General features: G+C 38.2%; 1 protein-coding gene across 4 annotated transcripts in view; it reads left to right on the forward strand.

The window, feature by feature from the left end:
• Positions 1-26,651, forward strand: part of CEP83 (centrosomal protein 83) — a 170,721-nt gene that overhangs the window by 43,363 nt on the left and 100,707 nt on the right. For all 4 annotated transcript variants that reach the window (XM_023559732.2, XM_023559730.2, XM_003405263.4 and 1 more), the window contains 2 exons: positions 5,744-6,017; positions 6,654-6,804. In XM_023559732.2, the coding sequence (XP_023415500.2) occupies positions 5,845-6,017; positions 6,654-6,804 (324 nt within the window). In that variant the 5' untranslated portion in view covers positions 5,744-5,844. The remainder of the gene's footprint in view (positions 1-5,743; positions 6,018-6,653; positions 6,805-26,651) is intronic.

Raw genomic sequence — 26,651 nt, forward strand, 5'->3', positions numbered from 1 at the left:
TCTCAGGCCAGGTATGGTTTCTGTTACATATTTCTTCTTCTTCTTCTTTTTTTTTTTTTTACGACTCTTTAAAAATATAAAAATTATTCCCAGCTTGGTAGCTGGATATAAAAGGCTGCAGGCCACATTTGGCCCTCAGGATGTAGTTTGCCAACTCTTCCTTGGCTTATCAAAGTGTAATTCTGTTGTTGTTATTAAATGCCCTCAGGTTGATTCTGACTCATAGCCACCCTGTGTACAACAGAACAAAACATTGCCCAGTCCTGCACCATCCTTACAGTTGTTGCTATGTTTGAGCCTATTGTTGCAGACATTGTGTCAATCCATCTTTGAGAGTCTTCCTTTTTTTCACTGACCTTCTACTTTACTAACTTTATCAAAATATATGAGATCAATCACTGGTATATAACTTTAATTCTACTTCTCTTAAATTATATACCAGTGACAAACCCACCCACTGCTGTCGAGTCGATTCCCACTCACAGCGACCCTACAGGACAGAGTAGAACTGCCCCATAGAGTTTCCAAGGAGTGCCTGGTGGAGTAGAACTGCCAGCCTTTTATTTAGCAGCTGTAGCACTTAACCACGACACCACCAGGGTTTCCAAATATATCCCATGTATTTTAATCCTATGTGTTAAAATTCCACAAGGTATTATTTGTATAGTCAGTATTCAGTTAGAATTACATGCATATTTATAATTTCCGTTTCTCATTTTTTGTTTCCACATTTTTGAGCTCGTATCTGAGATAATTTTGCTTATGTATAAAGAAATCCATTACTGTCTCTTTTAGTGTGCATATGCTAGGATGAATTCTCTTAGTTTTTGTTTATATAAAAATATCTTTATTCTACCATAATTCCTGAAAGATATTTTTTTCTGTATTATATGTATTTTTCTTTCATCACTTACATTGTGTTATTACATTGTGTTCTGGCTTTGTTGTTGAAGTCCATTCTTACTCTTTTTTTTTTTGCTTATTTGAAGGCAATTTGTTTCTCTTTCGGGCTGATTTTAAGACTGTTTTATTTTGAATTTAGTCATCTTAATGTGATATGCCTCTATGTAGATTTCTGTTTATTCATGTGTTTGGGGTTTGTAGAGCATTTTAAAATCTGAGATTTGGTCTCTTTCATTAATTTGGGGAATTTATCAACCATTGTTTTTGTAGCTATACTTTCTGCCCTGTTATTTCTCTCCTTTCCTTTTGGGACTCCAATTTCATGCCCCTTGGAATGACGTGTTTACTTTATTCTCTGTATCTGTTTCCTTTTTTCTGTTTTCCATCCTTGATCTCTTTCTGCTATATCTTGCGTATATTCTTTTAACCTATTTTCAAACTCATAAATTCCTTCTAAGCTGCATGGTGAGACTTTGACTGTTTACTTTGGACATGTCATAAGGAAAGACCAGTCTCTAGAAAAGGACGTCATGTTTGGTAAAGTAGAAGGTCAGCAAAAATGAGGGAAACCTTCTATGTGTTGGATTGACTCAATAGCCACAACAGTGTGCCCAAACATACCAACAGTTATGAAGATGGCACAGGACTGGACAACATTTCATTCTATTATACATAAGGCTGCCATCAGTTGGAGCTGACTTGATGGCAGCTAGAAACAACAATTATACCCACACATAAAGCTCTTGATATTGGTTATTGCATTTTTTCATTTTTATAGTTTTAATTGGTTTCTTTTTATGGTTTCTAATTCTCTGCCCAAATTCTCGATCTTGTTTTTTATCCCTTTCAGCCCAATAATTATTATTATATATTTTAGAATCTATGTCTGATAACTCTAATTGAGGCCTTTGTGTGTCTGTCTATTCCCTGTTGTTTTTTGTGGCTTTAATCTTGTTGTCTTATCTTCTTGTAAGTCTGGTTATTTGTTATGTGTCACACATTTATTTGCAATTTTTTATAAAAACAATTTGAGGCCTAGGTTGATATCTTTTTCCTAAATTACTGTATTTTCGCACAAATAGCACACACCTTCTACATTTGATTGCCAACTGTGCCCTCCCCCCATGAGGTATTTTCATAAGCACTTGCAGGGGAAGGGCACAGTTGGCAAACAAGCGTAGAAGGTGAGTGTTATTTGGGTAAAAACGGTACCCTTATTCCTAAGAGGCAGTCCTATTCAAAGTGAAGAGAGTTTACTAGGACCTTCTTACTTCTTGCTGGTCCTGTCTCTCTTTCTTTGAATTTGAATGCTATGAGAAGGCACTCAGTCTCCCAGCTACATGCTCTGGAATTGGCAAATACCCCCAGGATAAAAGTGGTCCCAAATGACAGTTTCTGTATCACCATCCTCCCCTGATCCCACATCAGTAAATATTTATTCCTGTGCTAGTTTTTAGATGCCTTTGAGCAGATCTTTAAAATATGTATCCAGCTTTTCTAGTTACCCACAATGGGGGTCTTTATCTGAATTTCCTAATCCTCCATTACCGGAAGTAGAAGACTTTCTCCATATTCTTGTTCTGAGAGAGTGGTGATATATTTTCCAAAACGTTTAAAACAGTTGAGTTAGGGTTTTCTGTTTTCACCTGAAAGCTTCTTTCATACAGTAAATATAATAAGTGGAAGTTTTTTTTTTCTGTAATACTGCATATTGAATGGTAGAATCACATTTAAAGGTCAGAGAGAGAATTATGTTTATGAGCCCTTTTTATCTATGACACTGTTTTTGAGGACTGCCATAATTATATTTTCCAAGATTATCACTGATTGATTTATTAATACTAAAACTGGATAATTAAATATGTTATATTTATCATTCATGTAAGAACAGGTATAAAATTCATTCTGACCTTGAAAATAATTATACACATCCCATTAGTAATTTTAGGCAGAGATATTCTTAACACCCCTTGAGGAGAAAGTTCTGTAAAAGAATATTGGCAAATAAAACCCGGGGGGTCATAACTTGAAGTTTGAGTCAGGAAATTCTTTCTGATATCTAATCTAAAATGTGCCTACTACATTTAAGCCTATTCATATTCAGTCATCACAGAGATAGAGAACAGTTAGTGATGATGGTTACTACTGTGGTCTGTTTTCATTAGCGTAGGGTTCATAAACCAAGACAAAAGCTGCATGAGCGAAACCTTGATGCACTTACGGTATTTGTTCAGGGGGAGTGAGTAGACCATTTGAGCTAGAGTAGAACGTTCTTGGCAGATGGTAAGAAGTGAAATTAAACACTAGGGGCTGATTGTGTAGGGCCTTAACACTAGATTGTTTTGATTTTGTTTCATATATAGGAGCTTTGGGGTTAGAAGTCAAAACAAAAATTTTAAATACTAATCTGGTAGTGCTTTGTGAAGTGGACCAAAGAGAAAAGATATCGTAAGAAGGCATAACAAAAAGTTCTTATGATAGTCTAGTTATGAGATGAAAAGGGCTTAACCTCCTGTGTTAAGCAGGAATGAAGAGAATGGGATGGATAAAATAAGCATTTTTTAAAGGAAGAGTGTTTGTTGTTTATGTATGGGAAGTTAAGAGAGAAAGCAGAGAAGGCTTCAGGGTTGTAAGTGTGGATGAATAGTAAACAATACTACTGTTATGCCAGAAGCTCCCCACCCATCTGTCCATTTGTTTTATTGTGGTGGCTTGTTGCTTTGATGCTGGAAGCTATTTCAAATACCACCAGGGTCACCCATGGTGCATAGGTTTAAAGTTACAAAAGATGGGTGTCAGGGTTGTATTCTTTCACCATACCTATTCAGTCTGTATGCTGAGCAAATAATCCAAGAAACTGAACTATATGAAGAAGAATGTGGCATCAGGATTGGAGGAAGATGCATTAACAACCTGCAGTGTGCAGATGACACAACCTTGCTTGCTGAAAGTGAAGAGGACTTGAAGCACAAGTACTTAATGATGAAAACAGCCTTCAGTGTGGATTACATCTCGATATAAAACAAAAATTCTCACAACTGGACCAGTAAGCAACATCATGATAAATGGAGAAAAGATTGAAGTTGTCAAGGATGCCATTTTACTTGGATTTACAATCAATGCCCATGGAAGCAGCCATCAGGAAATCAAACAACATATTGCATTGGGCAAATCTGCTGCAAAAGACCTCTTTAAAGTGTTAAAAAACAAAGATGTCACTTTGAGGACTAAGGTGCACCTGACCCAAGCCATGATATTTTCAGTCACCTCATATGCATGTGAAAGCTGGACAATGAATAAGGAAGCCCAAAGAAGAATTGATAGCTTTGAATTATGGTGTTGGCAAAGAATATTGGAAATACCATGAACTACCAGAAGAACAAACAAATCTGTCCTGGAAGACATATAGCCACAATGCTCTTTAGAAGCAAGGATAGAAGACTTAACCTTACACACTTCGAATCAGTTCTTAGAGAAGGACATCATGCTTAGTAAAGTAGAGGGTCAGTGAAAAAGAGGAAGACCCTTAATGAGATAAATTGACACAGTGGCTGCAACAGTGGGCTCAAACATAACAATTGTGAAGATGGTGCAGGACCTGGCAGTGTTTTATTCTGTTGTACTTAGGGTTGCTGACTTGAAACTGACTTAAGGGTACCTAAGAACAACATTAAAATATAATTTGACAGGACACCAAAGCAGCCTCAATTATAGTTTAAAAGTCTGATGTAATATTCAAGAAGCCCAGTTGGTGCAGGTAGTTAAGTTCTCAGCTGCTAACTGAAAGGTTGGTGGTTCCAATCCACTCAACGGATCTGAGGGAGAAAAGACCTGGCGCTCTGCTCTCATAAAGATGACAGCATAGAAAACCCTATGGGCCAGTTCTACTCTGTAACATACAGTTGCTATGAGTTGGAATTGACTCGATGGCACCCAACAACAACATGTAATATGCAGAAATCGCCCTAATTTATCAGAAATGGTGTATTTCAGGTAAGACTGAGTAATTTAGTAGTTGGGTTGCATAGGCTAAAGATCTTTTCTTTGAGCAAGAAAATGCAGTTCATGATAACTCATGACTAAGGGAGAATGCCATCAGGGAAGAATATAAAATGGTCTAGAGAAAGATTAATGAAGTTAATGGGACAGAACTGTTCTAATTAAAATTTGTTCTTAATTTTTTTATAATAAGAACACTTTGTCATCACTTTTTACTTCTAGATACAACAAATATATAATACTGGGTCAGTGCTTTGGGAGATAACTGAGGTGATTTAGTTTTCTTAGCACAGTGCATAGCACATAGGAGGTGATCAATATTTATGTGTTGACATTTTTCACATCTGAATCTGCAGCTTGAGTGCAGTTTGCCTAATGTCAAATGAGAGACCTTTTGAAGTGTTGATCACCGCTGAGTCTTTGTGAAGTCTTGGATTTCCCCCAGCTACTTACCAGGTTTCAAACGGCTTTTCCCTTGATTTGAGAGTATGGGTGTTGTACCAAGATCCACCCTTAAAATTTGTCCCAGTAGCTTGGGGAAATACGACTCCATGGTTTGTAAATCTGAGAGTACTGGAATTGGAAAAGCTGGTACTTCTACTTAGATTTAAGACTTGGCAGATGTGACTGGGATGGCCTCTGGAACTTTTGTGTGTAAACAGTTTCCTTGAGGTATGATTCAACTTTATTCTTGAATTTTGTTTTATTTATTTGTTAATCGAGAATCTGAAAAATAGGTTTTGTTACAGAGATGATAAGTAGAGTATAAGTGATAAAAATATATAATACTGAAGGAAGTTTAAGTTTATTGATCACTAATTGAGCATATTTCTCTATGCAGGTATAATTTGGCTTCCTGAGATTCTGCCTTAGCAAGAAGTCAGTGGGAAATCCTCTTGGAAGAAAAACTGAAATTTTAGGGAAGCCAGAATTTATTCTTACATGGTTGTCAGCTCACATACCAATATGGACACCTTTCCCAACATTTTTCCTCCTGCTGGAGACAGCGGACTGACTAGTTCTCAATCTGAGTTCCAAAAAATGTTAATTGATGAAAGGTTACGATGTGAACATCATAAAACAAATTATCAGACTCTGAAAGCTGAACATACAAGGTAAATTATTTAAATTTAGAAGTTGGGGGGTTGATAAAAATAATAAAGTTATTGGGAGAGTTTTGGCTGTTTACTCTGGAGGATATAGTATAATTTTGTTACTTTGCATTTAAGACTTTTTTAGTACAGTAAAATTTTTGCTTTAAAATTATTTGGTATAAAACTGATCCTGATAATTAAGTGGGTATGAATTTTATAAAATTCTTATTTTGAAAGTAACAAGACATATCTGATTAAATGTTTCTAGATGAGTTAAATGTGTATTTTTCCCCCCTCAAAATAAAATTGCATTCAAAAACTTTAGTGTTAATAATTAAATGAAACTCAGTAAAGATATTTGGCAGTTTAATCGAATGTTTATTGGTCTTGTTCTTCTGTAGTGTTGGTTGACTTTACATAAGTAATCTACTTAGAAGGAAACCCTGGTGGCATAGTGGTTAAATGCTGCAACTGCTAACCACGAGGCCGGCAGTTCACATCTGCCAGGCACTCCTTGGAAACTCTATGGGGCAGTTCTACTCTGGCCTGTGGGGTCGCTATGAGTTGTTGGAATTGACTCGACGGCAGTGGGTGGATAATGCACTTAGAAAACAAAGGGTACACTTTACATTGAGTAATTTTTTTTTTTTAAATCAGGTTGCAGGATGAGTATATAAAGTCACAAAATGAACTCAAGCGACTATTAAATGAAAAGCAAACTCACCAGGAAAAATTTCAGCTGCTGCTTCAAGAGCTAAGAGAGGAATTAGTAGAAAAAACTAAAGACTTAGAGGAAATGAAGCTGCAGGTAAGAAAACATACTTGAGTTAGTATCAAAGTAGTTGGATGTTTAGTGAAAGTAAGTAGTTAGAGTAAATTTGATAAATTTTCTCTAAATTCTTAGTAATTATTTTGTTACATGTCCAGATCTCCAGGTGGTATAATGTAACTTCTTTAACGTTAGCTACCATGTAGGGGTAGACATGAAAATATTATTTTATGTAAATTGATATTATATTACCTATTTCAATTTAAATAATATTTAACTAGAAAAATGGGAGAAGGGCTAGTTTGAATTGATGAAAATTCAGAGTTAAACATTATATTTTTAAAGAAAATTTTACTAATTTTCCAATAAGTGTTATAACTGAAATCATGCCCTGGTGGCACAGTGGATAAAGTGCTCGGCTGCCAACCAAAAGATTAGTGGTTTGAACCTACCAGCCGCTGCACAGGAGAAAGATGTGGTAGTCTGCTTCTGTAATGATTTACAGCCTTAGAAACCCTGTTGGGGCAGTTCTGCTCTGTCCTATAAGGGTCGCTATGAGTTGGAATTGACTTGATGGCAGTGGGGTTTGTTTGGATTGTAACTGACACTGAACTAAAAAAGACTGATATTTATGCCAGGCTGGAATATCTTTGTTAATTTTTGTTAAATTTTTATAAAGATAACTTTTGCTTTAATAAACCCTTTTGTTCCGTGTTTTGGCATTTCTATGTATGCTTACTTTTTAAAATGTAGTACTATGAATTTCTGATACAAGTTTCTCTGTATTTAATAATAATTTTTCCTTTTGACAGTGTCCATAATTTTGTAATAAGGATATAATTCTTTGTATAATAACATTTTTGGGGATGTACAGGAGGCTAGTACAAAAACTGTAAAAATCTAATATGACAAGTTTTTTTTCCCCTTGGTGCTCTACCTTAGAGGACACAGAAAGTCAATCTAACTTTTATACTTTCTTGCTCTTTGGACATTTCTGGCTTGTATTCTTTACATTCAGACTGCTGTTGGGATGCATAACGGTGTTAGAGCCATCAGCAGCAACCCTTGTCTAAATATGATCTCACCCAGGCTCAGGCTTACCTTATTGTTTTGGAGGGCATTGAAGGTGAGTTGGTTTTGACCTCCAGTCTTCCATGTGTGAGGATTCTGAATTGAATTGACTCTGATGCTAGGTTTTTGGCTAAGGTGCTGAAAGGTTAGGCTGAATCCTGATACCAAAACCAGTAAAAACTAGTTGCTTTTGAGTCGATTCTGATTCATGGAGACCCCATGGACAGCATTTTTATGCAAATAATGTGTGCCTTCTATGTTTGTTTGCTAGTCACCTCCACCCGAGAGGTATTTTCTTAAGTGCTGCTGTCTTAGTCATCTAGTGCTGCTATAACAGAGATACCACAAGTAGATGGCTTTAACAAAGAGAAGTTTATTTCCTCACAGTAAAGTAGGCTTTTTTTTTTTTTTTTAAAGTAGGCTCAGAATCAGCTCCACGGCAGTGGGTTTAGGTCTTTTCTAAAGTAGCCTAAAGTCCAAATTCAGTGCATCAACTCCAGGGAAAGCTTTCCTCTCTCTCTCTGTTGGCCTTCTCATCAGTCTTCCCCCAGACTAGGAGTTTCTCCGTTCAGGGACCTTAGGTCCAAAGGATGCCATCTACTCTTGGCACTGTTTTCTTGGTTGTATGAAGTTCTCCACCCTCTGCTTGCTTCCCTTTCTTTTTATCTCTTGTAAGATAAAAGGTGGTGCAGGCCACACCCCAAGGAAACTCGCTTTACATTGGATCAGGGATGTGACCTTAGTAAGGGTGTTACAATCCCACCCCTAATCCTCCTTAACGTAAAATTACAATCACAAAATGGAGGACAACCATACAATACTGGGGATCATGGCCCAACCAAATTGATACACACATTTTTGGGGGAACATAATTCAATACATCACAGCTACTATATAAATTTATTTTACATATTGCTGTAAAAAATCAGTGTAGTGTACTTATGAAAATACCTCACAGCAGGAGGGAGTGAATGGCAAACCAACATAGAAGGCACGCATTATTTGCATAAAATACAGTATGTCAGAATAGAACTGTACTCCATAGGATTTTCAATGGCTGATGTTTTGCAGAAGCAGATTCCCAGGACTTTCTGGTATTCTCTGCTTTCAGCCAGGATCCATCTGACATCAACAATGATATCTCTGGTTCCATGTCCTTTTCTGAATCTGGCTAGAATTTCTGACAGTTTCCTGTAGATATACTGCTGCAGTATGGGATCTTCAGCAAAATTTTGCTTGTGTGTGATATTAATTATACTGTTCGATAATTGATGCTTTCGGTTGGATCACCTTTTTTAAAAAAATTTTTTTATTGTGTTTTAAGTGAAAGTTTACAAATCAAGTCAGTCTCATACAAAAATTTATATACACTTTGCTATATACTCTTAGTTGCTCTCCCCCTAGTGAGACAGCACACTTCACCCTCTATTTTTTTGTCCATTCTGCCAGCTTCTGTCCCCCTCTGCCTTCTCATCTCCCCTCCAGACAGGAGCTGCCCACATAGTTTCATGCGAGCTCGCTCCTCACCAGTATCATTTTCTGTCGTATAGTCTAGTCCAGTCCCTGTCTGAAGACTTGGCTTTGGGAATAGTTCCTGTCTTGGGCAAATAGAAGGTCTGGGAACCATGACCTCCAGGGCCCTTCCAGTCTCAGTCAGACCATTAAGTCTGGTCTTTTTCTGAGAATTTGAGGTCTGTATCCCACTGCTCTCCTGCTCCCTCAGGGGTTCTCTGTTGTGCTCCCTGTTCAGGGCAGTCATCAGTTGTAGTTGGGCAGCATCTAGTTCTTCTGGTCTCAAGCTGATGTAGTCTTGGGTTTATTTGGCCGTTTATGTGTCTTAGGCTCATAATTACCTTGTGTCTTTGGTTTTCTTCATTCTCCTTTGCTCCAGGTGGGTCGAGACCAATTGATGCATCTTAGATGGCCACTTGCTAGCGTTTAAGACCCCAGACACCACTGTCCAAAGTGGGGTGCAGAATGTTTTCTTAATGGATTTTATTATCCCAGTTGACCTAGATGTCCCCTGAAACCATGGTCTCCAAACCCCCACCCCTACTACACTGGCCTTCGAAGCATTTGGTTTATTCAGGGAACTTCTTTGCTTTTGGTTTAGTCCAGTTGTGCTGACCTCTCCTGTATTGTGTGTTGTCTTTCCCTTCACCTAAATTAGTTCTTGTCTACTACCTAATTAGTGAATCCCCATCTCCCCGCCCCCTTATAACCATCAAAGAATATTTTCTTCTCTGCTTAAACTGTTTCTCGAGTTCTTATAATAGTGGACTCATACAATATGTGCCCTTTTGCACTGGACTAAAATTTCACTCAGCATAATGCCTTCCAGATCCCACCATGTTATGAAATGTTTCACAGTTTCATCATTGCTCTTTATCGATGCGTGGTATTCCATTGTGTGAATATACCATAATGTGTTTATCCGTTCATCCGTTGATGGGCACCTTGGTTGCTTCTCTCTTTTTGCTATTGTAAACAGTGCTGCAAAGAACATGGGTGTTTATATATGTATTTGTGTAAAGGCTCTTACTTCTCTAGGATGTATTCCAGGAGTGGGATAGCTGGATTGTATGGTAGTTCTATTTCTAGCTTTTTAAAGAAGTGCCAAATCGATTTCCAAAGTGGTTGTACCATTTTCCATTCCCACCAGCAGTGTATAAGTGTTCCAGACTCTCCACAACCTCTCCAACATTTATTATTTTATGTTTTTTGGATTACCGCAAGCCTTGTTGGAGTGATATGGAATTGCATTGTAGTTTTGATTTGCATATCTGTAATGGCTTTTTTTTTTTTTTAATGGCTAGTGATCATGAGCATTTCCTCATGTATCTGTTAGCTACCTGAATGTCTTCTTAGTGAAGTGTCTGTTCATATCCTTTGCCCATTTTTTAACTGGGTTATTTGTCTTTTTGTAGTTGAGTTTTTGCAGTATCATATAGATTTTAGAGATCAGATGCTGATCGGAAATGTCAGAGCTAAGAAGTTTTCCAGGTCTGTAGGTTATCTTTTTACTCTTTTGGTGAAGTCTTTGGATGAGCATAGGTGTTTGATTTTTACAAGCTCCCAGTTATCTAGTTTCTCTTCTGGTGTTTATACATTGTTAGTTTTGTTTTGTATACTGTTTGTGCCACGTATTAGGGCTTCTAGCATTGTTCCCTATTTTTTCTTCCATGATCTTTATCGTTTTAGTTTTTATATTTAGGTCTTTGATACACTTTGAGTACGTTTTTGTGCATGGTGCGAGGTATGGGTCTTGTTTCATTTTTTTGCAGATGGATATCCAGTTATGCCAACACCGTTTGTTAAAGAGATTGCCTTTTCCCCATTTAACTGACTTTGGGCCTTTGTCAAATATCAGCCGCTCATATGTGGATGGATTTATGTCTGGATTCTCAGTTCTGTTCTGTCGGTCTATGTATCTGTTGTTGTACCAGTACCAGGCTGTTTTGACTACTGTGACGGTATAATAGGTTCTAAAATCAGGTAGTGTGAGGCCTCCCACTTTGTTCTTCTAGATCCATAATGCTTTACTTATCCAGGGCCTCTTTCCCTTCCATATGACGCTGGTGATTTGTTTTTCCATCTCATTAAAAAATATCACTGGAATTTGAATTGGCATTGCATTGCATCTATAGATCGTTTTTGGTAGAACACACCTTTTTTCAATGTTGAGTCTTCCTATCCATGAGCAAGGTATGTTTTTCAACTTACGTAGGTCTCTTTTGGTTTCTTGCAGTAGTGTCTTGTAGTTTTCTTTGTATAGGTCTTTTATATCTCTGGTTAGATTTACTCGTAAGTATTTTATCTTTTGGGGAGCTACTACACATGGTATTGATTTAGTGATGTCCTCTTGGACCATCTCTTTGTTGATGTGGGGGAATCCAACTGATTTTTCTATGTTTATCTTGTATCTGATATTCTGCTGAACTCTTCTATTAGTTTCAGTAGTTTTCTTGAGGATTAATTAGGGTTTTCTGTGTATAAGATCATGTCATCTACAAATAGAGATACTTCTTCCTTACAAATCTGGATGCCCTTTATTACTGTATTTAGCCTAATTGCTGTGGGTAGGACCTCCAGCACAATGTTGAATAAGAGTAGTGATAAAGGGTATCCTTGTCTGGTTCCAGATCTCAAGGGGAATGCTTTCAGACTCTCTCCATTTAGGGTGATTTTGGCTGTTGGCTTTGTATAAATGCCCTTTATTATGCTGAGGAACTTTCCTTCTATTTCTACTTTGCTGAGAGTTTTTTTCATGAATGAGTGTTCAACTTTGTCAAATGCCTTTTCTGCATCAATTGATAAGATCATGTCATTCTTGTCTTTTGTTTTATTTATATGATGGATTTCATTGTTTTTCTAATGTTGAACCATCCCTGCATACCTGGTATAAATCCCACTTGGTCTTGGTGAATTATTTTTTTGATATGTTGTTGGATTCTGTTGGCTAGAATTTTGTTGAGGATTTTTGCATCTAAGTGCATGAGTGATATAGGTCTGTAATATTCTTTTTTTGTGGTATCCTTACCTGGCTTTGGTATCAGGGATATGCTGGCTTCATAGAAAGAGTTTGGGAGCATTCCCTCGTTTTCTATGCTCTGAAATACCTTTAGTAGTAGTGGTGTTAACTCTTTGAGTGTTTGGTAGAACTCTGCATTGAAGCCCTCAGGGCCAGGGCTTTTTTTTTTTTGGTTGGGAGTTTTTTACCTTTTGAATCTCTTCTTTTGTTATGGACCTATTTAGTTGTTTCACCTCTGTTTGTGTTAGTTTAGGTAGGTAGTGTGTTTCCAGGAAATCATCCATTTCTTCTAGGTTTTTTCAAATTTGTTTGAGTACAATTTTTTGTAGTAGTCTGATATGATTATTTTAATTTCGGATGGGTCTGTTGTGATATCGCCTGTGTCATTTCTTATTCAGGTTATTTGCTTCATCTCCTGTTTTTCTTTTGTCAGTTTGGCAAATGGTTTATCAATTTTATTAATTTTTTCAAAGAACCAGCTTTTGGCCTTGTTAACTCTTTCAATTGTTTTTCTGTTCTCTATTTCGTTTAATTCTGCTCTCATTTTTTTATTTGCTTTCTTCTGGTGCCTCAGTTTCTTTTGTTGTTGTTGTTGTTTTTTTCCTATTAGTTCAAGTTGTAGGGATAATTCTTTGATTTTGTATTGTGCATTTATTGATATAAATTGACCTCTGAACACTGCTTTCGCTGGGTCCAAAAGTTCTGCTAGGAAGTGTTTTCATTCTCATTGGATTCTATGAATTTCTTTATTCCATCCTTAATGTCTTCTATAACCTAGTCTTTTTTGAGCAGGGTATTGTTCAGTTTCCAAGTGTTTACTTTCTTTTCCCTGCTTTTTCTGTTATTGATTTCTATTTTAATGGCCTTATGGTCAGAGAAGATGCTCTGTAATATTTCGATGTTTTGGGTTCTGCTAAGGCTTGCTTTATGACCTAATATGTGGTCTGTTCTAGAGAATGTTCCATGTGCACTAGAAAAGGAAGTATACTTGGCTGCTATTGGGTGGTGTGTTCTGTATGTGTCTATGAGGTCAAGTTGATTGATTATGGCATTTAGATCGTCCGTGTTTTTACTGAGCTTCTTTCTGGATGTTCTGTCCTTTACCGTAAGTGGTGTGTTGAAGTCTCCTACTATAATTGTGGATTGGACCAGACAATGGGTTGGAGAGGGATGCTCCTAACCCCCTCTACCCTCTCATCTCCCCTCCAGGGAGGAGATGCCAACATCTGTGTCCACCTGATCCAAGAAGCTCACTCCATACCAGCATCCATTTCCAACCCATTGTCCAGTCCAGTCCATGTCTGCAGAGTTGGCTTTGGGAATGGTTCCTGTCCTGGGCCAAAAAAAGGTCTGGGGGCCATGACCACTGGGGTCCTTCTAGTCTCAGTCAGACTATTAAGTCTGGTCTTTTTATGAGAATTTGGAGTCTGCATCTCAACGCTCTCCTGCTCCCTCAGGGGTTCTCTGTTGTGTTCCCTGTCCGGGCAGTCGTTGGTTGTAGCCAGGCACCATCCAGTTCTTCTCGTCTAGGCTGATGTAGTGTCTGGTTTATGTGGCCGTTTCTGTCTGTTTGGCTCGTAATTACCTTGTGTCCTTGGTGTTCTTCATTCTCCTTTGGTCCAGGTGGGTTGAGGCCAATTGATGCATCTTAAATGGCCGCTTGCTAGCATTTAAGACCCCAGAAGGCGCTCTCTAAGGCGGGATGCAGAATGTTTTCTTAATAGATTTTATCGTGCCAATTGACTTAGATGTCCCCTGAAACCATGGTCCCCAAACCCCCGCTCCTGCTACCCTGGCCTTTGAAGCATTCAGTTTATTCAAGACACTTCTTTGCTTTTGGTTTAGTCCAATTGTGCTGACCTCGCCTGTATTGTGTGTTGTCTTTCCCATTACCTACAGTAGTTCTTATCTACTACCTAATTAGTGAATACTCCTCTCCCACCCTTCTTTCCTCCCCCATCTCGTAAGCATCAAAGAATATTTTCTTCTCTGTTTAAACTATTTCTTGTGGTCTTATACAATGTTTGTCCTTTTCCAAGTGACTAATTTCACTCAGCATAATGCCTTCCAGATTCCTCCATATCATGAAATATTTCATAGATTCATCACTGTTCTTTATCGATGCGTAGTTTTCCATTGTGTGAATATACCATAATATTTTCCCCATAGAATCCTTCAGTTTGCAACTCGAGGCTTGAATTTTTTCTTCAGTTTTTTCAGCTTGAGAAATGCCAAGCTTGTTCTTCCCTTTTGGTTTTCTATCTCCAGGTCTTTGCACATGTCATTATAATACTTTACTTTCTCTTCTTGAGGTGCCCCTTGGAATCTTCTCTTCCGTTCTTTTAGTTCATCATTTTTTCCTTTTGCTTTAGCTGCTCGACGTTCAAGAGCAAGTTTCAGAGTCTCTTCTGACATCCATTTTATTCTTTTCTTTTTTCCCTGGCTTTTTAATGACCTCTTGCTTTCTTCGTGTATGATGTCCTTACACAACTCATCTGGTCTTCCGTCACTAGTGTTCGACACGTCAAATCTGTTCTTGACATGGTCTCTAAGTTTAGGTAGGGTATACTCAAGGTCATACTTTGGCTCTTGTTCTAATTTTCTTTAGTTTCAACTTGGACTTGCGTATGAGTAATTGATGGTGTGTTCTGCAGGTGGCCTCTGGCCTTGTTGTAACTGATGATATCGAGCTTTTCCATAGTCTCTCTACAGATTTAGTCAGTTTGATTCCCGTCTGTCCCATCCGGCGAGATTACAGGTTTATAGTTGCGGTTTATGTTGGTGCAAAAAGGTATATTTCAATGAAGAATGCATTGGTCTTGCAATATTCTGTTGTGTATTCTTCGACATTGTTTCTGTCACCAAGGTCACCAACTACCAATCTTTCTTCTTTGTTTCCAACTTTAGAATTCCAATCACTAGTAATTATCAATGCATCCTGACTGCATGTTCAGTCAATTTCATACTGCAGAAGCAGGTAAAAATCTTAAATGTCTTCAGCTTTGGCTTTAGTGGTTGGTGCATAAATTTGAATAATAGTTGTATTAACTGGTTTTCCTTGTAGGCGTGTGGATGTTATTCTATCACTGATAGCATTGTACTCCAGGATAGATCTTGAAATGTTCATTTTGATGATGAACGCGAAGCCATTCCTCTTCAATTTGTCATTCTCGGCATAATAGACCATATGATTGCCTGATTCAAAATGGTCAGTACCAGTCCATTTCGGCTCAGTAATGCCTAGGATATCAATCTTTATGCATTCCATTTCATTTTTGACGATTTCCAATTTTCCTAGATTCATACTTCATACATTCCACATTCCAATTATTAATTGATATTTGCAGCTGTTTCTTCTCATTTTGAGTCATGCCACGTCAGCAAATGTAGGTCCCAGAAAGCTTTACTCCATCTGCATCGTTATGGTTGACTCTACTTTGAGGAGGCAGCTCTTCCCCAGTAGTCTTTTGAGTGCCTTGCATTCTGGGCGCTCATCTTCTGGTACTATATCAGACATTGTTCCAGTGCTATTCGTAAGGTTTTTACTGGTTAGTTCTTTTCAGAGGTAGACTGCCAGCTCCTTCTTTCTAGTCTCTCTTAGTGTGGAAGCTCAGCTGAAATCTGTACACCATGGGTGACCCTGCTGGTATCTGAATACCCTTGGCCTAGTTTCTAGCATCACAGCAACATGCAAGCCCCCACGGTACAACAAACTGACAGACATGTATTTAGTTGTCATATGTATCATATTTACATAAATTATAAAACCCTCAGGACAATGTTAACATTTTATTTTGAAAGATCAGGTGTATATTAAGGCAATTAAGAGAGGAAAAAAGTCTTTATATTGATTCAGATATTTACTATTTACAGTTTTCTTCGTTCTTTCCTGATGACCCTAGTATGCGTCTTGTATCATTTCTTTTCAGGTTTAGAGTTTCCTTTTGTATTTCGTGTAGTTGGGGGTCTGGTGATGATGACTTCTCTTCATTTTTGTGCATATGGTAATGCCCTTATTTCGCCTTCATTCTTGAAGGATGATTTCTCTGGATATGACATTTTTGGTTGGCAGTTTTTTTTTTCTTTTCTTTCAGCACTTTAAGGATATTGTTCTACTATATTCTGACCTCCGTGGTTTCTAATGTGAAGTCCATGGACATTCGTGTCATTATTTACCTGTGTGTAATGTGTCATTTTTCTCTGGCTGTTTTCAATATTTTCTCTTAATCTTTGGTTTTCAGCAGCTTGACTATGTTGTGCCTACATGTGGTTTTCTTCAAATTTATCCTGTTTGGGATTCACTGAGCTTCTTTATGTAGACGTTTGTGTCTTTCAACCAATTTGGGAAGGTTTTGACCCTTATTCCTTCAGATATTTTTATTTTCTGCCACATTTTTTCAGTCTCTTCTGGGATTCTAATTACGTGTTATGTTATGTTTTATATTGTTCCACAGATCTATGAAGCTCTTTTCTTGTTTGTTTTTTTGTGGCATTTTCCTCTTTCCTTTCTTGATTGGATAATTTCTGTTCATTTGCCTTCAGGTTCATTAACTCTTTTCTTGTCGTTTCTATTGTTGTTAAGCCTGTTCAGTGGAGTTTTTCGATTACAGATGAATTTAGTTTTTAGTTCTAATGTTTCTGTGTAGTTATTTTTAAAACTTCTTGTGTCTCTGCTTATTTAACTCTTTGAATATAAATAAGGGGGATGTTTTAAAGTCCTTGTCCAGTAATTCCAATATCTGGTCTTTTCAAGGTTGGCCTCAGTTGATTATCTTTTCCCTAGAGAATGAGTCACCTTTTCCTGGCTCTTGGTATGATGAGGTACTATGGATTTTATCATAAACATTGTGAATGTTATCTTATGGAGATTCTTGGTTCTGCTATGTTATTCTTAGGTAAGATTAAACTGCATACTCTGCTCCCCTGGAGTGTGCAGCAGTATACATCTCAGTTCAAACTGCTTTTACTAGTCTGTCTCATGTGTGCCTGGTTCAGGGGCCAGCCAGGCACTTGGGAAGAGTTTATATACAGAATAGAGAATTCTTCTCTAGCTCTCTTCTTTCTGGAACTTCACTGTCATTTTCCAGAAGCCCTGGTTGCCCCAGGCTGTTTCACTTTCTCTGGCCAGAAAAATGGTGGACTTTCTATCATAATTTTGGCCTCCTGCCAAGTACTTTGGCTACATCCACCCTCAGGACAAAACTTCAGAAATAGGCAATCCACCCCAGGCTGGGAGCTTCCTACAAGTTTTGTCTTCTCTCAAGTCTGCCTGTTTTCCTCCCCTATACTCCAAAGCCCTCAGGTAGATTTTTTTCCCCCTACCAGTTGTTATCTACCACTGGGAAGAATGGTTTATAAGAACTTTATTCCTTCATTCTGAAAGCAGAACCCTCATGTGTATTTTCTGAATGCATTGGTGGTAATAATCTGATGGGTGTTTAAAGAATATTGCTTTTTGTTTTAAATTCAGTTAGACGATAAATTATAGTTTTATTTGAATTGTTGAACTTGGTGATTTTTTAGTACTATATATGAAGTTTGTATAATAAGGTGGACTGTGTTTTTTCAGATGGGTCAGATTATACTATGACAGTTTAAGGAGCTAAGCAAATTCTTTGTTTTGGGTCAGATACAAAATTTGCTTAAGAGTAGTAGACTTTGGTCACGACTTTGAAATATTTTTATTTACACATTTTTTGTTGTAATCGTATTTGGTCTTCATAAATAATATTGAAAGTAACAAATTTCACTGAATTAAATTCAGATTTCTTTTCTGACTGTCTACTACGTGGAAGAACGCTGGTAGTTTTTGCGGGGAGAGTCTCTGAGTTGGAATTGACTCGACAGCAATGAGTTTTATTTTATTTTTTTAATAAAAGAATAAGGAGCTCTGATGATGCAATGGTTAAGTGCCCAGCTGATAACCAAAAGGTCAGTAGTTCAAACCCACTAGCTGCTCTGCAAAAGAACAATGTGGCAGTCTGCTTCTGTAAAGATTTATAGCCTTGGAAACCCTATGGGACAGTTATAGTTTGTCCATTGCAGCCACTGTGAGTCAGAATCGACTTGACGACAGCAGGTAATGAAAGAATGAATAACACATAGCTTTTGACTTTAAGGAGATACTGCAGTGTAAGAGGGTGGGTGTGGGAAAACTCATGATAGTGAAGAAACTTAGATGCAGAGAAAAATACAAGATCATAGAAACATAAGGATATAAGAGGATATGGGCTTCAGAGAATGGTCAGATCACACTTCACTGGAGGAATTAGAAAAAGTTTCATAGAAGAGGAGATAGCCAAACTTAACCTTAAAGGACGGATACTTTACAGGAAGAGGAATAAGGCACCATAGTGTAAAGCATAGGCTTTGTTGTAAAAACAGACCTAGCTTCCACTTCCTGTTCCGATATTTAACTAGCTCTGTCACCTTCAGCAAATAATTATGTCTTTGTGCCTTAGTTTCCTCATTTGGTAAAGGGAATAAAAGTCTACCTAACAGAGGTTGTTGTGAAGACTAAAGAAAATTTTCAATATAGGGCCTGGCACTGGCACATAGTATTGTCATTGGTAGGTGCTGTTGAGTCAATTTTTATCATTCACATGTGACAGAGTAGAACTGTCCCATAGGGTTTTCTAGGCTGTAATCTTCACAGAAGCAGAGTGCTAGATTTTTCTCCCATAGAGCCGTAGGGTGGGTTCGAACTGCCAACCTTTCAGTTAGCAGTTGAGTGCTTAACAATTGCACCACTATAGGTCCTCTGGCACATAGTCCAGAACCTAAACCCATTGCTGTTGAGTGGAATTCTGACACATAGCGACAAATGGTGGCACTTTTATTCTATTTGTAGGCTGGCTCCATGAGGACAGAAACTTTTGTCAAACAAGTTTTTTTTTTTTTTTTTTTTCTCACAGTGTGTCCACAGTGCTTAGAGTAGTACCTGGCAGATAACGTATTTTTGGAATGAATGACATGAATAAATGAATGAATTGGGATTATTTTCCTGTTCATATCTAGTATAATATTGGACTTTCTGACTCTTACATACCTAGAGTCACAGCATCTTAAGAGTTAATAATTATCTACTGTATTTTTATGCAAATAACGTGCACATTAGACATTTAAAAAAATTTTTTTTATTGTGCTTTAAGTGAAAGTTTACAAATCAAGCCAGTCTCTCACACAAAAACTTATATATACCTTGCTACATACTCCCAATTGCTCTCCCCCAAATGACACAGCCCGCTCCCTCCCTCCACTCTCATCTTTTCGTGTCCATTTTGCCAGCTCCTAACCCCCTCTACCCTCTCATCTCCCCTCCAGGGAGGAGATGCCAACATAGTCTCAAGTGTCCACCTGATCCAAGAAGCTCACTCCATACCAGTATCCCTTTCCAACCCATTGTCCAGTCCAGTCCATGTCTGCAGAGTTGGCTTTGGGTATGGTTCCTGTCCTGGGCCAACAGAAGGTCTGAGGGCCATGACCACTGGGGTCCTTCTAGTCTCAGTCAGACCATTAAGTCTGGTCTTTTTACAAGAATTTGGGGTTTGCATCCCGCTGTTCTGCTCCCTCAGGGGTTCTCTGTTGCGTTCTCTATCGGGGCAGTAATTCATTGTAGCCAGGTCTCAGGTTGATGTTGTCTCTGGTTTATGTGGCCCTTTCTGTCTCTTGGGCTCGTAATTACCTTGTGTCCTTAGTGTTCTTCATTCTCCTCTGATCCAGGTGGGTTGAGACCAGTTGATGCATCTTAGAGGGCCGCTTGCTAGCGTTTAAGACCCCAGAAGGTGCTCTCCAAGGTGGGATGCAGAATGTTTTCTTAATAGATTTTATTATGCCAATTGACTTAGATGTCCCCTGAAACCACGGTCCCCAAACCCCCGCCCCTGCTACGCTGGCCTTCGAAGCATTCAGTTTATTCCAGAAGCTTCTTTGCTTTTCGTTTAGTCCAGCTGTGCTGACCTCCCCTGTATTGTGTGTTGTCTTTCTCATCACCTAAAGTAGTTCTTACCTACTATCTAATTAGTGAATATTCCTCTCCCACCCTCCCTCCCTCCCCACATCGTAACCATCAAAGAATATTTTCTTCTCTATTTAAACTGTTTCTCAAGTTCTTATAATAGTGGTCTTATACAATATTTGTCCTTTTGCAACTGACTAATTTCACTCAGCATAATGCCTTCCAGATTCCTCCATGTTATGAAATGTTTCACAGATTCATCACTGTTCTTTATTGATGCGTGGTATTCCATTGTGTGAATATACCATAATTTATTTATCCATTCATCCGTTGAGGGGCTATACATTTTTTTTTGCCATCTGTGCACCCCCCCTGCTCATTATTTTCCAAGATGCAGTATGTGTGTTATATGTGTGGGCACGTTATTTATGTGGGTGCGTTATTTATGAAAAAATACAGTAATTCTCCCTCTAATTCAAAGGAGAATTCCTTTTTAGAATATCTGTGACACAGGGCTCTTCATTCTCTGCCCAGTGCTTTCAGTGCTAGAAAACCTAGAGAACTTTTTAAAGTGATCACTTCTATTTATGGATTGGAGTATGTTAAACATTTCTCTCTGATACTGTGTCTTAGTCATGTAGTGCTGCTATAACAGAAATACAACAAGTGAATAGCTTTAACAAAGAGAAGTTTATATCCTCACAGTAAAGTAGGCTAAAGTCCAAATGCAGGGCGTCAGCTCCAGGGGAAGGTTTTCCCTCTCTGTCGGCCTTCTCATCAATCTTCCCCTGGACTAGGAGCTTCTCCACACAGGGACTGTGGGTCCAAAGGACTTGCTCTGCTCCCAGTACTGCTTCCTTGGTGGTATGAGGTCCCCCCCTCTCTGCTTGCTTCCCTTTACTTTTTATCTCTTGAGAGAAAAAGGTAGTGCAGGCCATACCCCCGGGAAACTCCCTTTACGTTGGATCAGGGATGTGACCCTGGTAAAGGTGTGATAATCCCACCCTAATCCTTTTACAATCACAAAGTGGAGGACAACCACACAATACCTTTTACAATCACAAAATGGAGGACAGCCACACAATACTGGGAATCATGGCCTAAACAAGTTAACACATATTTGGGGGGGACACAATTACAATCCAGGACATGTTGAAATGAAATCATCTTCCCTTCAACCCCGCTGCTGGTTCTGGTACTGTTCCTTGGAGCTACACAAAGTAGTTTTGGGTTCTCTACCATGTGAAAACTTTCCAAATGTTTGCTGACAATTATAATTTATATAGTAAAGTTTCTTTTCTTTCCCCAAGATAAACTTGCCTTGATGTGATATTTTATTTGGCAAAAATAAAGAAATATATCATATATACATATATATACACATGTATTGAAACAATTTAGCTATTTGCTTTAATAGATGCTTGTGGTTTGTATGAATTGTGAGTTGAATAAATTCAGCAAAGCAAGATCAGTAAGAAATAGTTCATTGAGAGGTTATAAAAGATGGTTATTTTATTTATTTATTTATTTATTTATTTTTGCAGTGGACAGTTAGGACTTTTGGTCTTGGTTTTTTTTTTTTTTTTTAATAACTTTTATTAAGCTTCAAGTGAACGTTTACAAATCCAATCAGTCTGTCACATGTAAGTTTACATACATCTCACTCCCTGCTCCCACTTGCTCTCCCCCTCTTGAGTCAGCCCTTTCAGTCTCTCCTTTCTTGACAATTTTGCCGGCTTCCCTCTCTCTCTATCCTCCCATCCTCCCTCCAGACAAGAGTTGCCAACACAATCTCAAGTGTCCACCTGATATAATTAGCTCACTCTTCATCAGCGTCTCTCTCCCACCTGCTGACCAGTCCCTTTCATTTCTGATGAGTTGTCTTCGGGGATGGTTCCTGTCCTGTGTCAACAGAAGGTCTGGGGAGCATGGCCGCCGGGATTCCTCCAGTCTCAGTCAGACCATTAAGTTTGGTCTTTTTATGAGAGTTTGGGGTCTGTATCCCACTGATCTCCTGCTCCCTCAGGGGTCCTCTGCTGTGCTCCCTGTCAGGGCAGTCATCGATTGTGGCCGGGCACCAACTAGTTCTTCTGGTCTCAGGATGATGTAGGTCTCTGGTTCATGTGGCCCTTTCTGTCTCTTGGGCTCTTAGTTGTCGTGTGGCCTTGGTGTTCTTCATTTTCCTTTGCTCCAGGTGGGTTGAGACCAATTGCTGCATCTTAGATGGCCGCTTGTTAGCATTTAAGACCCCAGACGCCACATTTCAAAGTGGGATGCATAATGATTTCATAATAGAATTATTTTGCCAATTGACTTAGAAGTCCCGGCAAACCATGTTCCCCAGACCCCCGCACTTGCTCCCCTGACCTTTGAAGCATTCATTTTATCCCGGAAACTTCTTTGCTTTTGGTCTAGTCCAATTGAGCTGACCTTCCATGTATTGAGTGTTGTCTTTCCCTTCACCTAAAGCAGTTCTTATCTACTGATTAATCAATAAAAAACCCTCTCCCACCCTCTCTCCCTCCCCGCCTCGTAACCACAAAAGTATGTGTTCTTCTCAGGTTTACTGTTTCTCAAGATCTTATAATAGTGGTCTTATACAATATTTGTCCTTTTGCCTCTGACTAATTTCGCTCAGCATAATGCCTTCCAGGTTCCTCCATGTTATGAAATGTTTCAGAGATTCGTCACTGTTCTTTATCGATGCGTAGTATTCCATTGTGTGAATATACCACAATTTATTTACCCATTCATCCGCTGATGGACACCTTGGTTGCTTCCAGCTTTTTGCTATTGTAAACAGAGCTGCAATAAACATGGGTGTGCATATATCTGTTTGTGTGAAGGCTCTTGTATCTCTAGGGTATATTCCTAGGAGTGGGATTTCTGGGTTGTATGGTAGTTCTATTTCTAACTGTTTAAGATAACGCCAGATAGATTTCCAAAGTGGTTGTACCATTTTACATTCCCACCAGCAGTGTATGAGAGTTCCAATCTCTCCGCAGCCTCTCCAACATTTATTATTTTGTGTTTTTTGGATTAATGCCAGCCTTGCTGGTGTGAGATGGAATCTCATCGTAGTTTTAATTTGCATTTCTCTAATGGCTAATGATTGAGAGCATTTTCTCATGTATCTGTTGGCTGCCTGAATATCTTCTTTAGTGAAATGTGTGTTCATATCCTTTGCCCACTTCTTGATTGGGTTGTTTGTCTTTTTGTGGTTGAGTTTTGACGGAATCATGTAGATTTTAGAGATCAGGCGCTGGTCGGAGATGTCATAGCTGAAAATTCTTTCCCAATCTGTAGGTGGTCTTTTTATTCTTTTGGAGAAGTCTCTAGATGAGCATAGGTGTTTGATTTTTAGGAGCTCCCAGTTATCGGGTTTCTCTTCATCATTTTTGGTAATGTTTTGTATTCTGTTTATACCTTGTATTAGGGCTCCTAGGGTTGTCCCAATTTTTTCTTCCATGATCTTTATCGTTTTAGTCTTTATGTTTAGGTCTTTGATCCACTTGGAGTTAGTTTTTGTGCATGGTGTGAGGTATGGGTCCTGTTTCATTTTTTTGCAAATGGATATCCAGTTATGCCAGCACCATTTGTTAAAAAGGCTATCTTTTCCCCAGTTAATTGACACTGGTCCTTTGTCAAATATCAGCTGCTCATACGTGGATGGATCTATGTCTGGGTTCTCAATTCTGTTCCATTGGTCTATGTGTCTGTTGTTGTACCAATACCAGGCTGTTTTGACTACTGTGGCTGTATAATAGGCTCTGAAGTCAGGTAAGGTGAGGCCTCCCACTTTCTTCTTCTTTTTCAGTAGTGTTTTGCTTATCCGGGGCTTCTTTCCCTTCCATATGAAATTGGTGATTTGTTTCTCTATCCCCTTAAAATATGACATTGGAATTTGGATCGGAAGTGCGTTAAATGTATAGATGGCTTTTGGTAGAATAGACATTTTTACTAGGTTAAGTCTTCCTATCCATGAGCAAGGTATGTTTTTCCACTTAAGTATGTCCTTTTGAATTTCTTGTAGTAGAGCTTTGTAGTTTTCTTTGTATAGGTCTTTTACATCCTTGGTAAGATTTATTCCTAAGTATCTTATCTTCTTGGGGGCTACTGTGAATGGTATTGATTTGGTTATTTCCTCTTCGGTGTTCTTTTTGTTGATGTAGAGGAATCCAAGTGATTTTTGTATGTTTATTTTATAACCTGCGACTCTGCCAAACTCTTCTATTAGTTTCAGTAGTTTTCTGGAGGATTCCTTAGGGTTTTCTGTGTATATAATCATGTCATCTGCAAATAGTGATAACTTTACTTCTTCCTTGCCAATCCAGATACCTTTTATTTCTTTGTCTAGCCTAATTGCCCTGGCTAAGACTTCCAACACGGTGTTGAATAAGAGCGGTGATAAAGGGCATCCTTGTCTGGTTCCCGTTCTCAAGGAAAATGCTTTCAGGTTCTCTCCATTTAGAGTGATATTGGCTGTTGGCTTTGCATAGATGCCCTTTATTATGTTGAGGAATTTTCCTTCAATTCCTATTTTGGTAAGAGTTTTTATCATGAATGGGTGTTGGACTTTGTCAAATGCCTTTTCTGCATCAATTGATAAGATCATGTGGTTTTTGTCTTTTGTTTTATTTATGTGATGGATTACATTAATGGTTTTTCTGATATTAAACCAGCCTTGCATACCTGGTATAAATCCCACTTGATCAGGGTGAATTATTTTTTTGATGTGTTGTTGGATTCTATTGGCTAGAATTTTGTTGAGGATTTTTGCATCAATGTTCATGAGGGATATAGGTCTATAATTTTCTTTTTTTGTAATGTCTTTACCTGGTTTTGGTATCAGGGAGATGGTGGCTTCATAGAATGAGTTGGGTAGTATTCCGTCATTTTCTATGCTTTGGAATACCTTTAGTAGTAGTGGTGTTAACTCTTCTCTGAAAGTTTGGTAGAACTCTGCAGTGAAGCCGTCCGGGCCAGGGCTTTTTTTTGTTGGGAGTTTTTTGATTACCGTTTCAATCTCTTTTTTTGTTATGGGTCTATTTAGTTGTTCTACTTCTGAATGTGTTAGTTTAGGTAGGTAGTGTTTTTCCAGGAATTCATCCATTTCTTCTAGGTTTTCAAATTTGTTAGAGTACAATTTTTCATAATAATCTGAAATGATTCTTTTAATTTCATTTGGTTCTGTTGTGATGTGGTCCTTCTCGTTTCTTATTCGGGTTATTTGTTTCCTTTCCTGTATTTCTTTAGTCAGTCTAGCCAATGGTTTATCAATTTTGTTAATTTTTTCAAAGAACCAGCTTTTGGCTTTGTTAATTCTTTCAATTGTTTTTCTGTTCTCTAATTCATTTAGTTCAGCTCTAATTTTTATTATTTGTTTTCTTCTGGTGCCTGATGGATTCTTTTGTTGCTCAGTTTCTATTTGTTCAAGTTGTAGGGACAGTTCTCTGATTTTGGCTCTTTCTTCTTTTTGTATGTGTGCATTTATTGATATAAATTGGCCTCTGAGCACTGCTTTTGCTGTGTCCCAGAGGTTTTGATAGGAAGTATTTTCATTCTCGTTGCTTTCTAAGAATTTCCTTATTCCCTCCTTGATGTCTTCTATAACCCAGTCTTTTTTCAGGAGGGTATTGTTCATTTTCCAAGTATTTGATTTCTTTTCCCTAGTTTTTCTGTTATTGATCTCTAGTTTTATTGCCTTGTGGTCTGAGAAGATGCTTTGTAATATTTCGATGTTTTGGACTCTGCAAAGGTTTGTTTTATGACCTAATATGTGGTCTATTCTAGAGAACGTTCCATGTGCACTAGAAAAAAAAGTATATTTTGCAGCAGTTGGGTGGAGAGTTCTGTATAAGTCAATGAGGTCAAGTTGGTTGATTGTTGTAATTAGATCTTCCGTGTCTCTGTTGAGCTTCTTACTGGATGTCCTGTCCTTCTCCGAAAGTGGTGTGTTGAAGTCTCCTACTATAATTGTGGAGGTATCTAGCTCGCTTTTCAATTCTGTTAAAATTTGATTTATGTATCTTGCAGCCCTGTCATTGGGTGCATAAATATTTAATATGGTTATGTCTTCCTGATCAATTGTCCCTTTTATCATTATATAGTGTCCTTCTTTATCCTTTGTGGTGGATTTAAGTCTAAAGTCTATTTTGTCAGAAATTAATATTGCTACTCCTCTTCTTTTTTGCTTATTGTTTGCTTGATATACTTTTTTCCATCCTTTGAGTTTTAGTTTGTTTGTGTCTCTAAGTCTAAGGTGTGTCTCTTGTAGGCAGCATATAGATGGATCGTGTTTCTTTATCCAGTCTGTGACTCTCTGTC

Source organism: Loxodonta africana, chromosome 4, assembly GCF_030014295.1.
Source record: "Loxodonta africana isolate mLoxAfr1 chromosome 4, mLoxAfr1.hap2, whole genome shotgun sequence".
Classification (NCBI taxonomy): domain Eukaryota; kingdom Metazoa; phylum Chordata; class Mammalia; order Proboscidea; family Elephantidae; genus Loxodonta; species Loxodonta africana.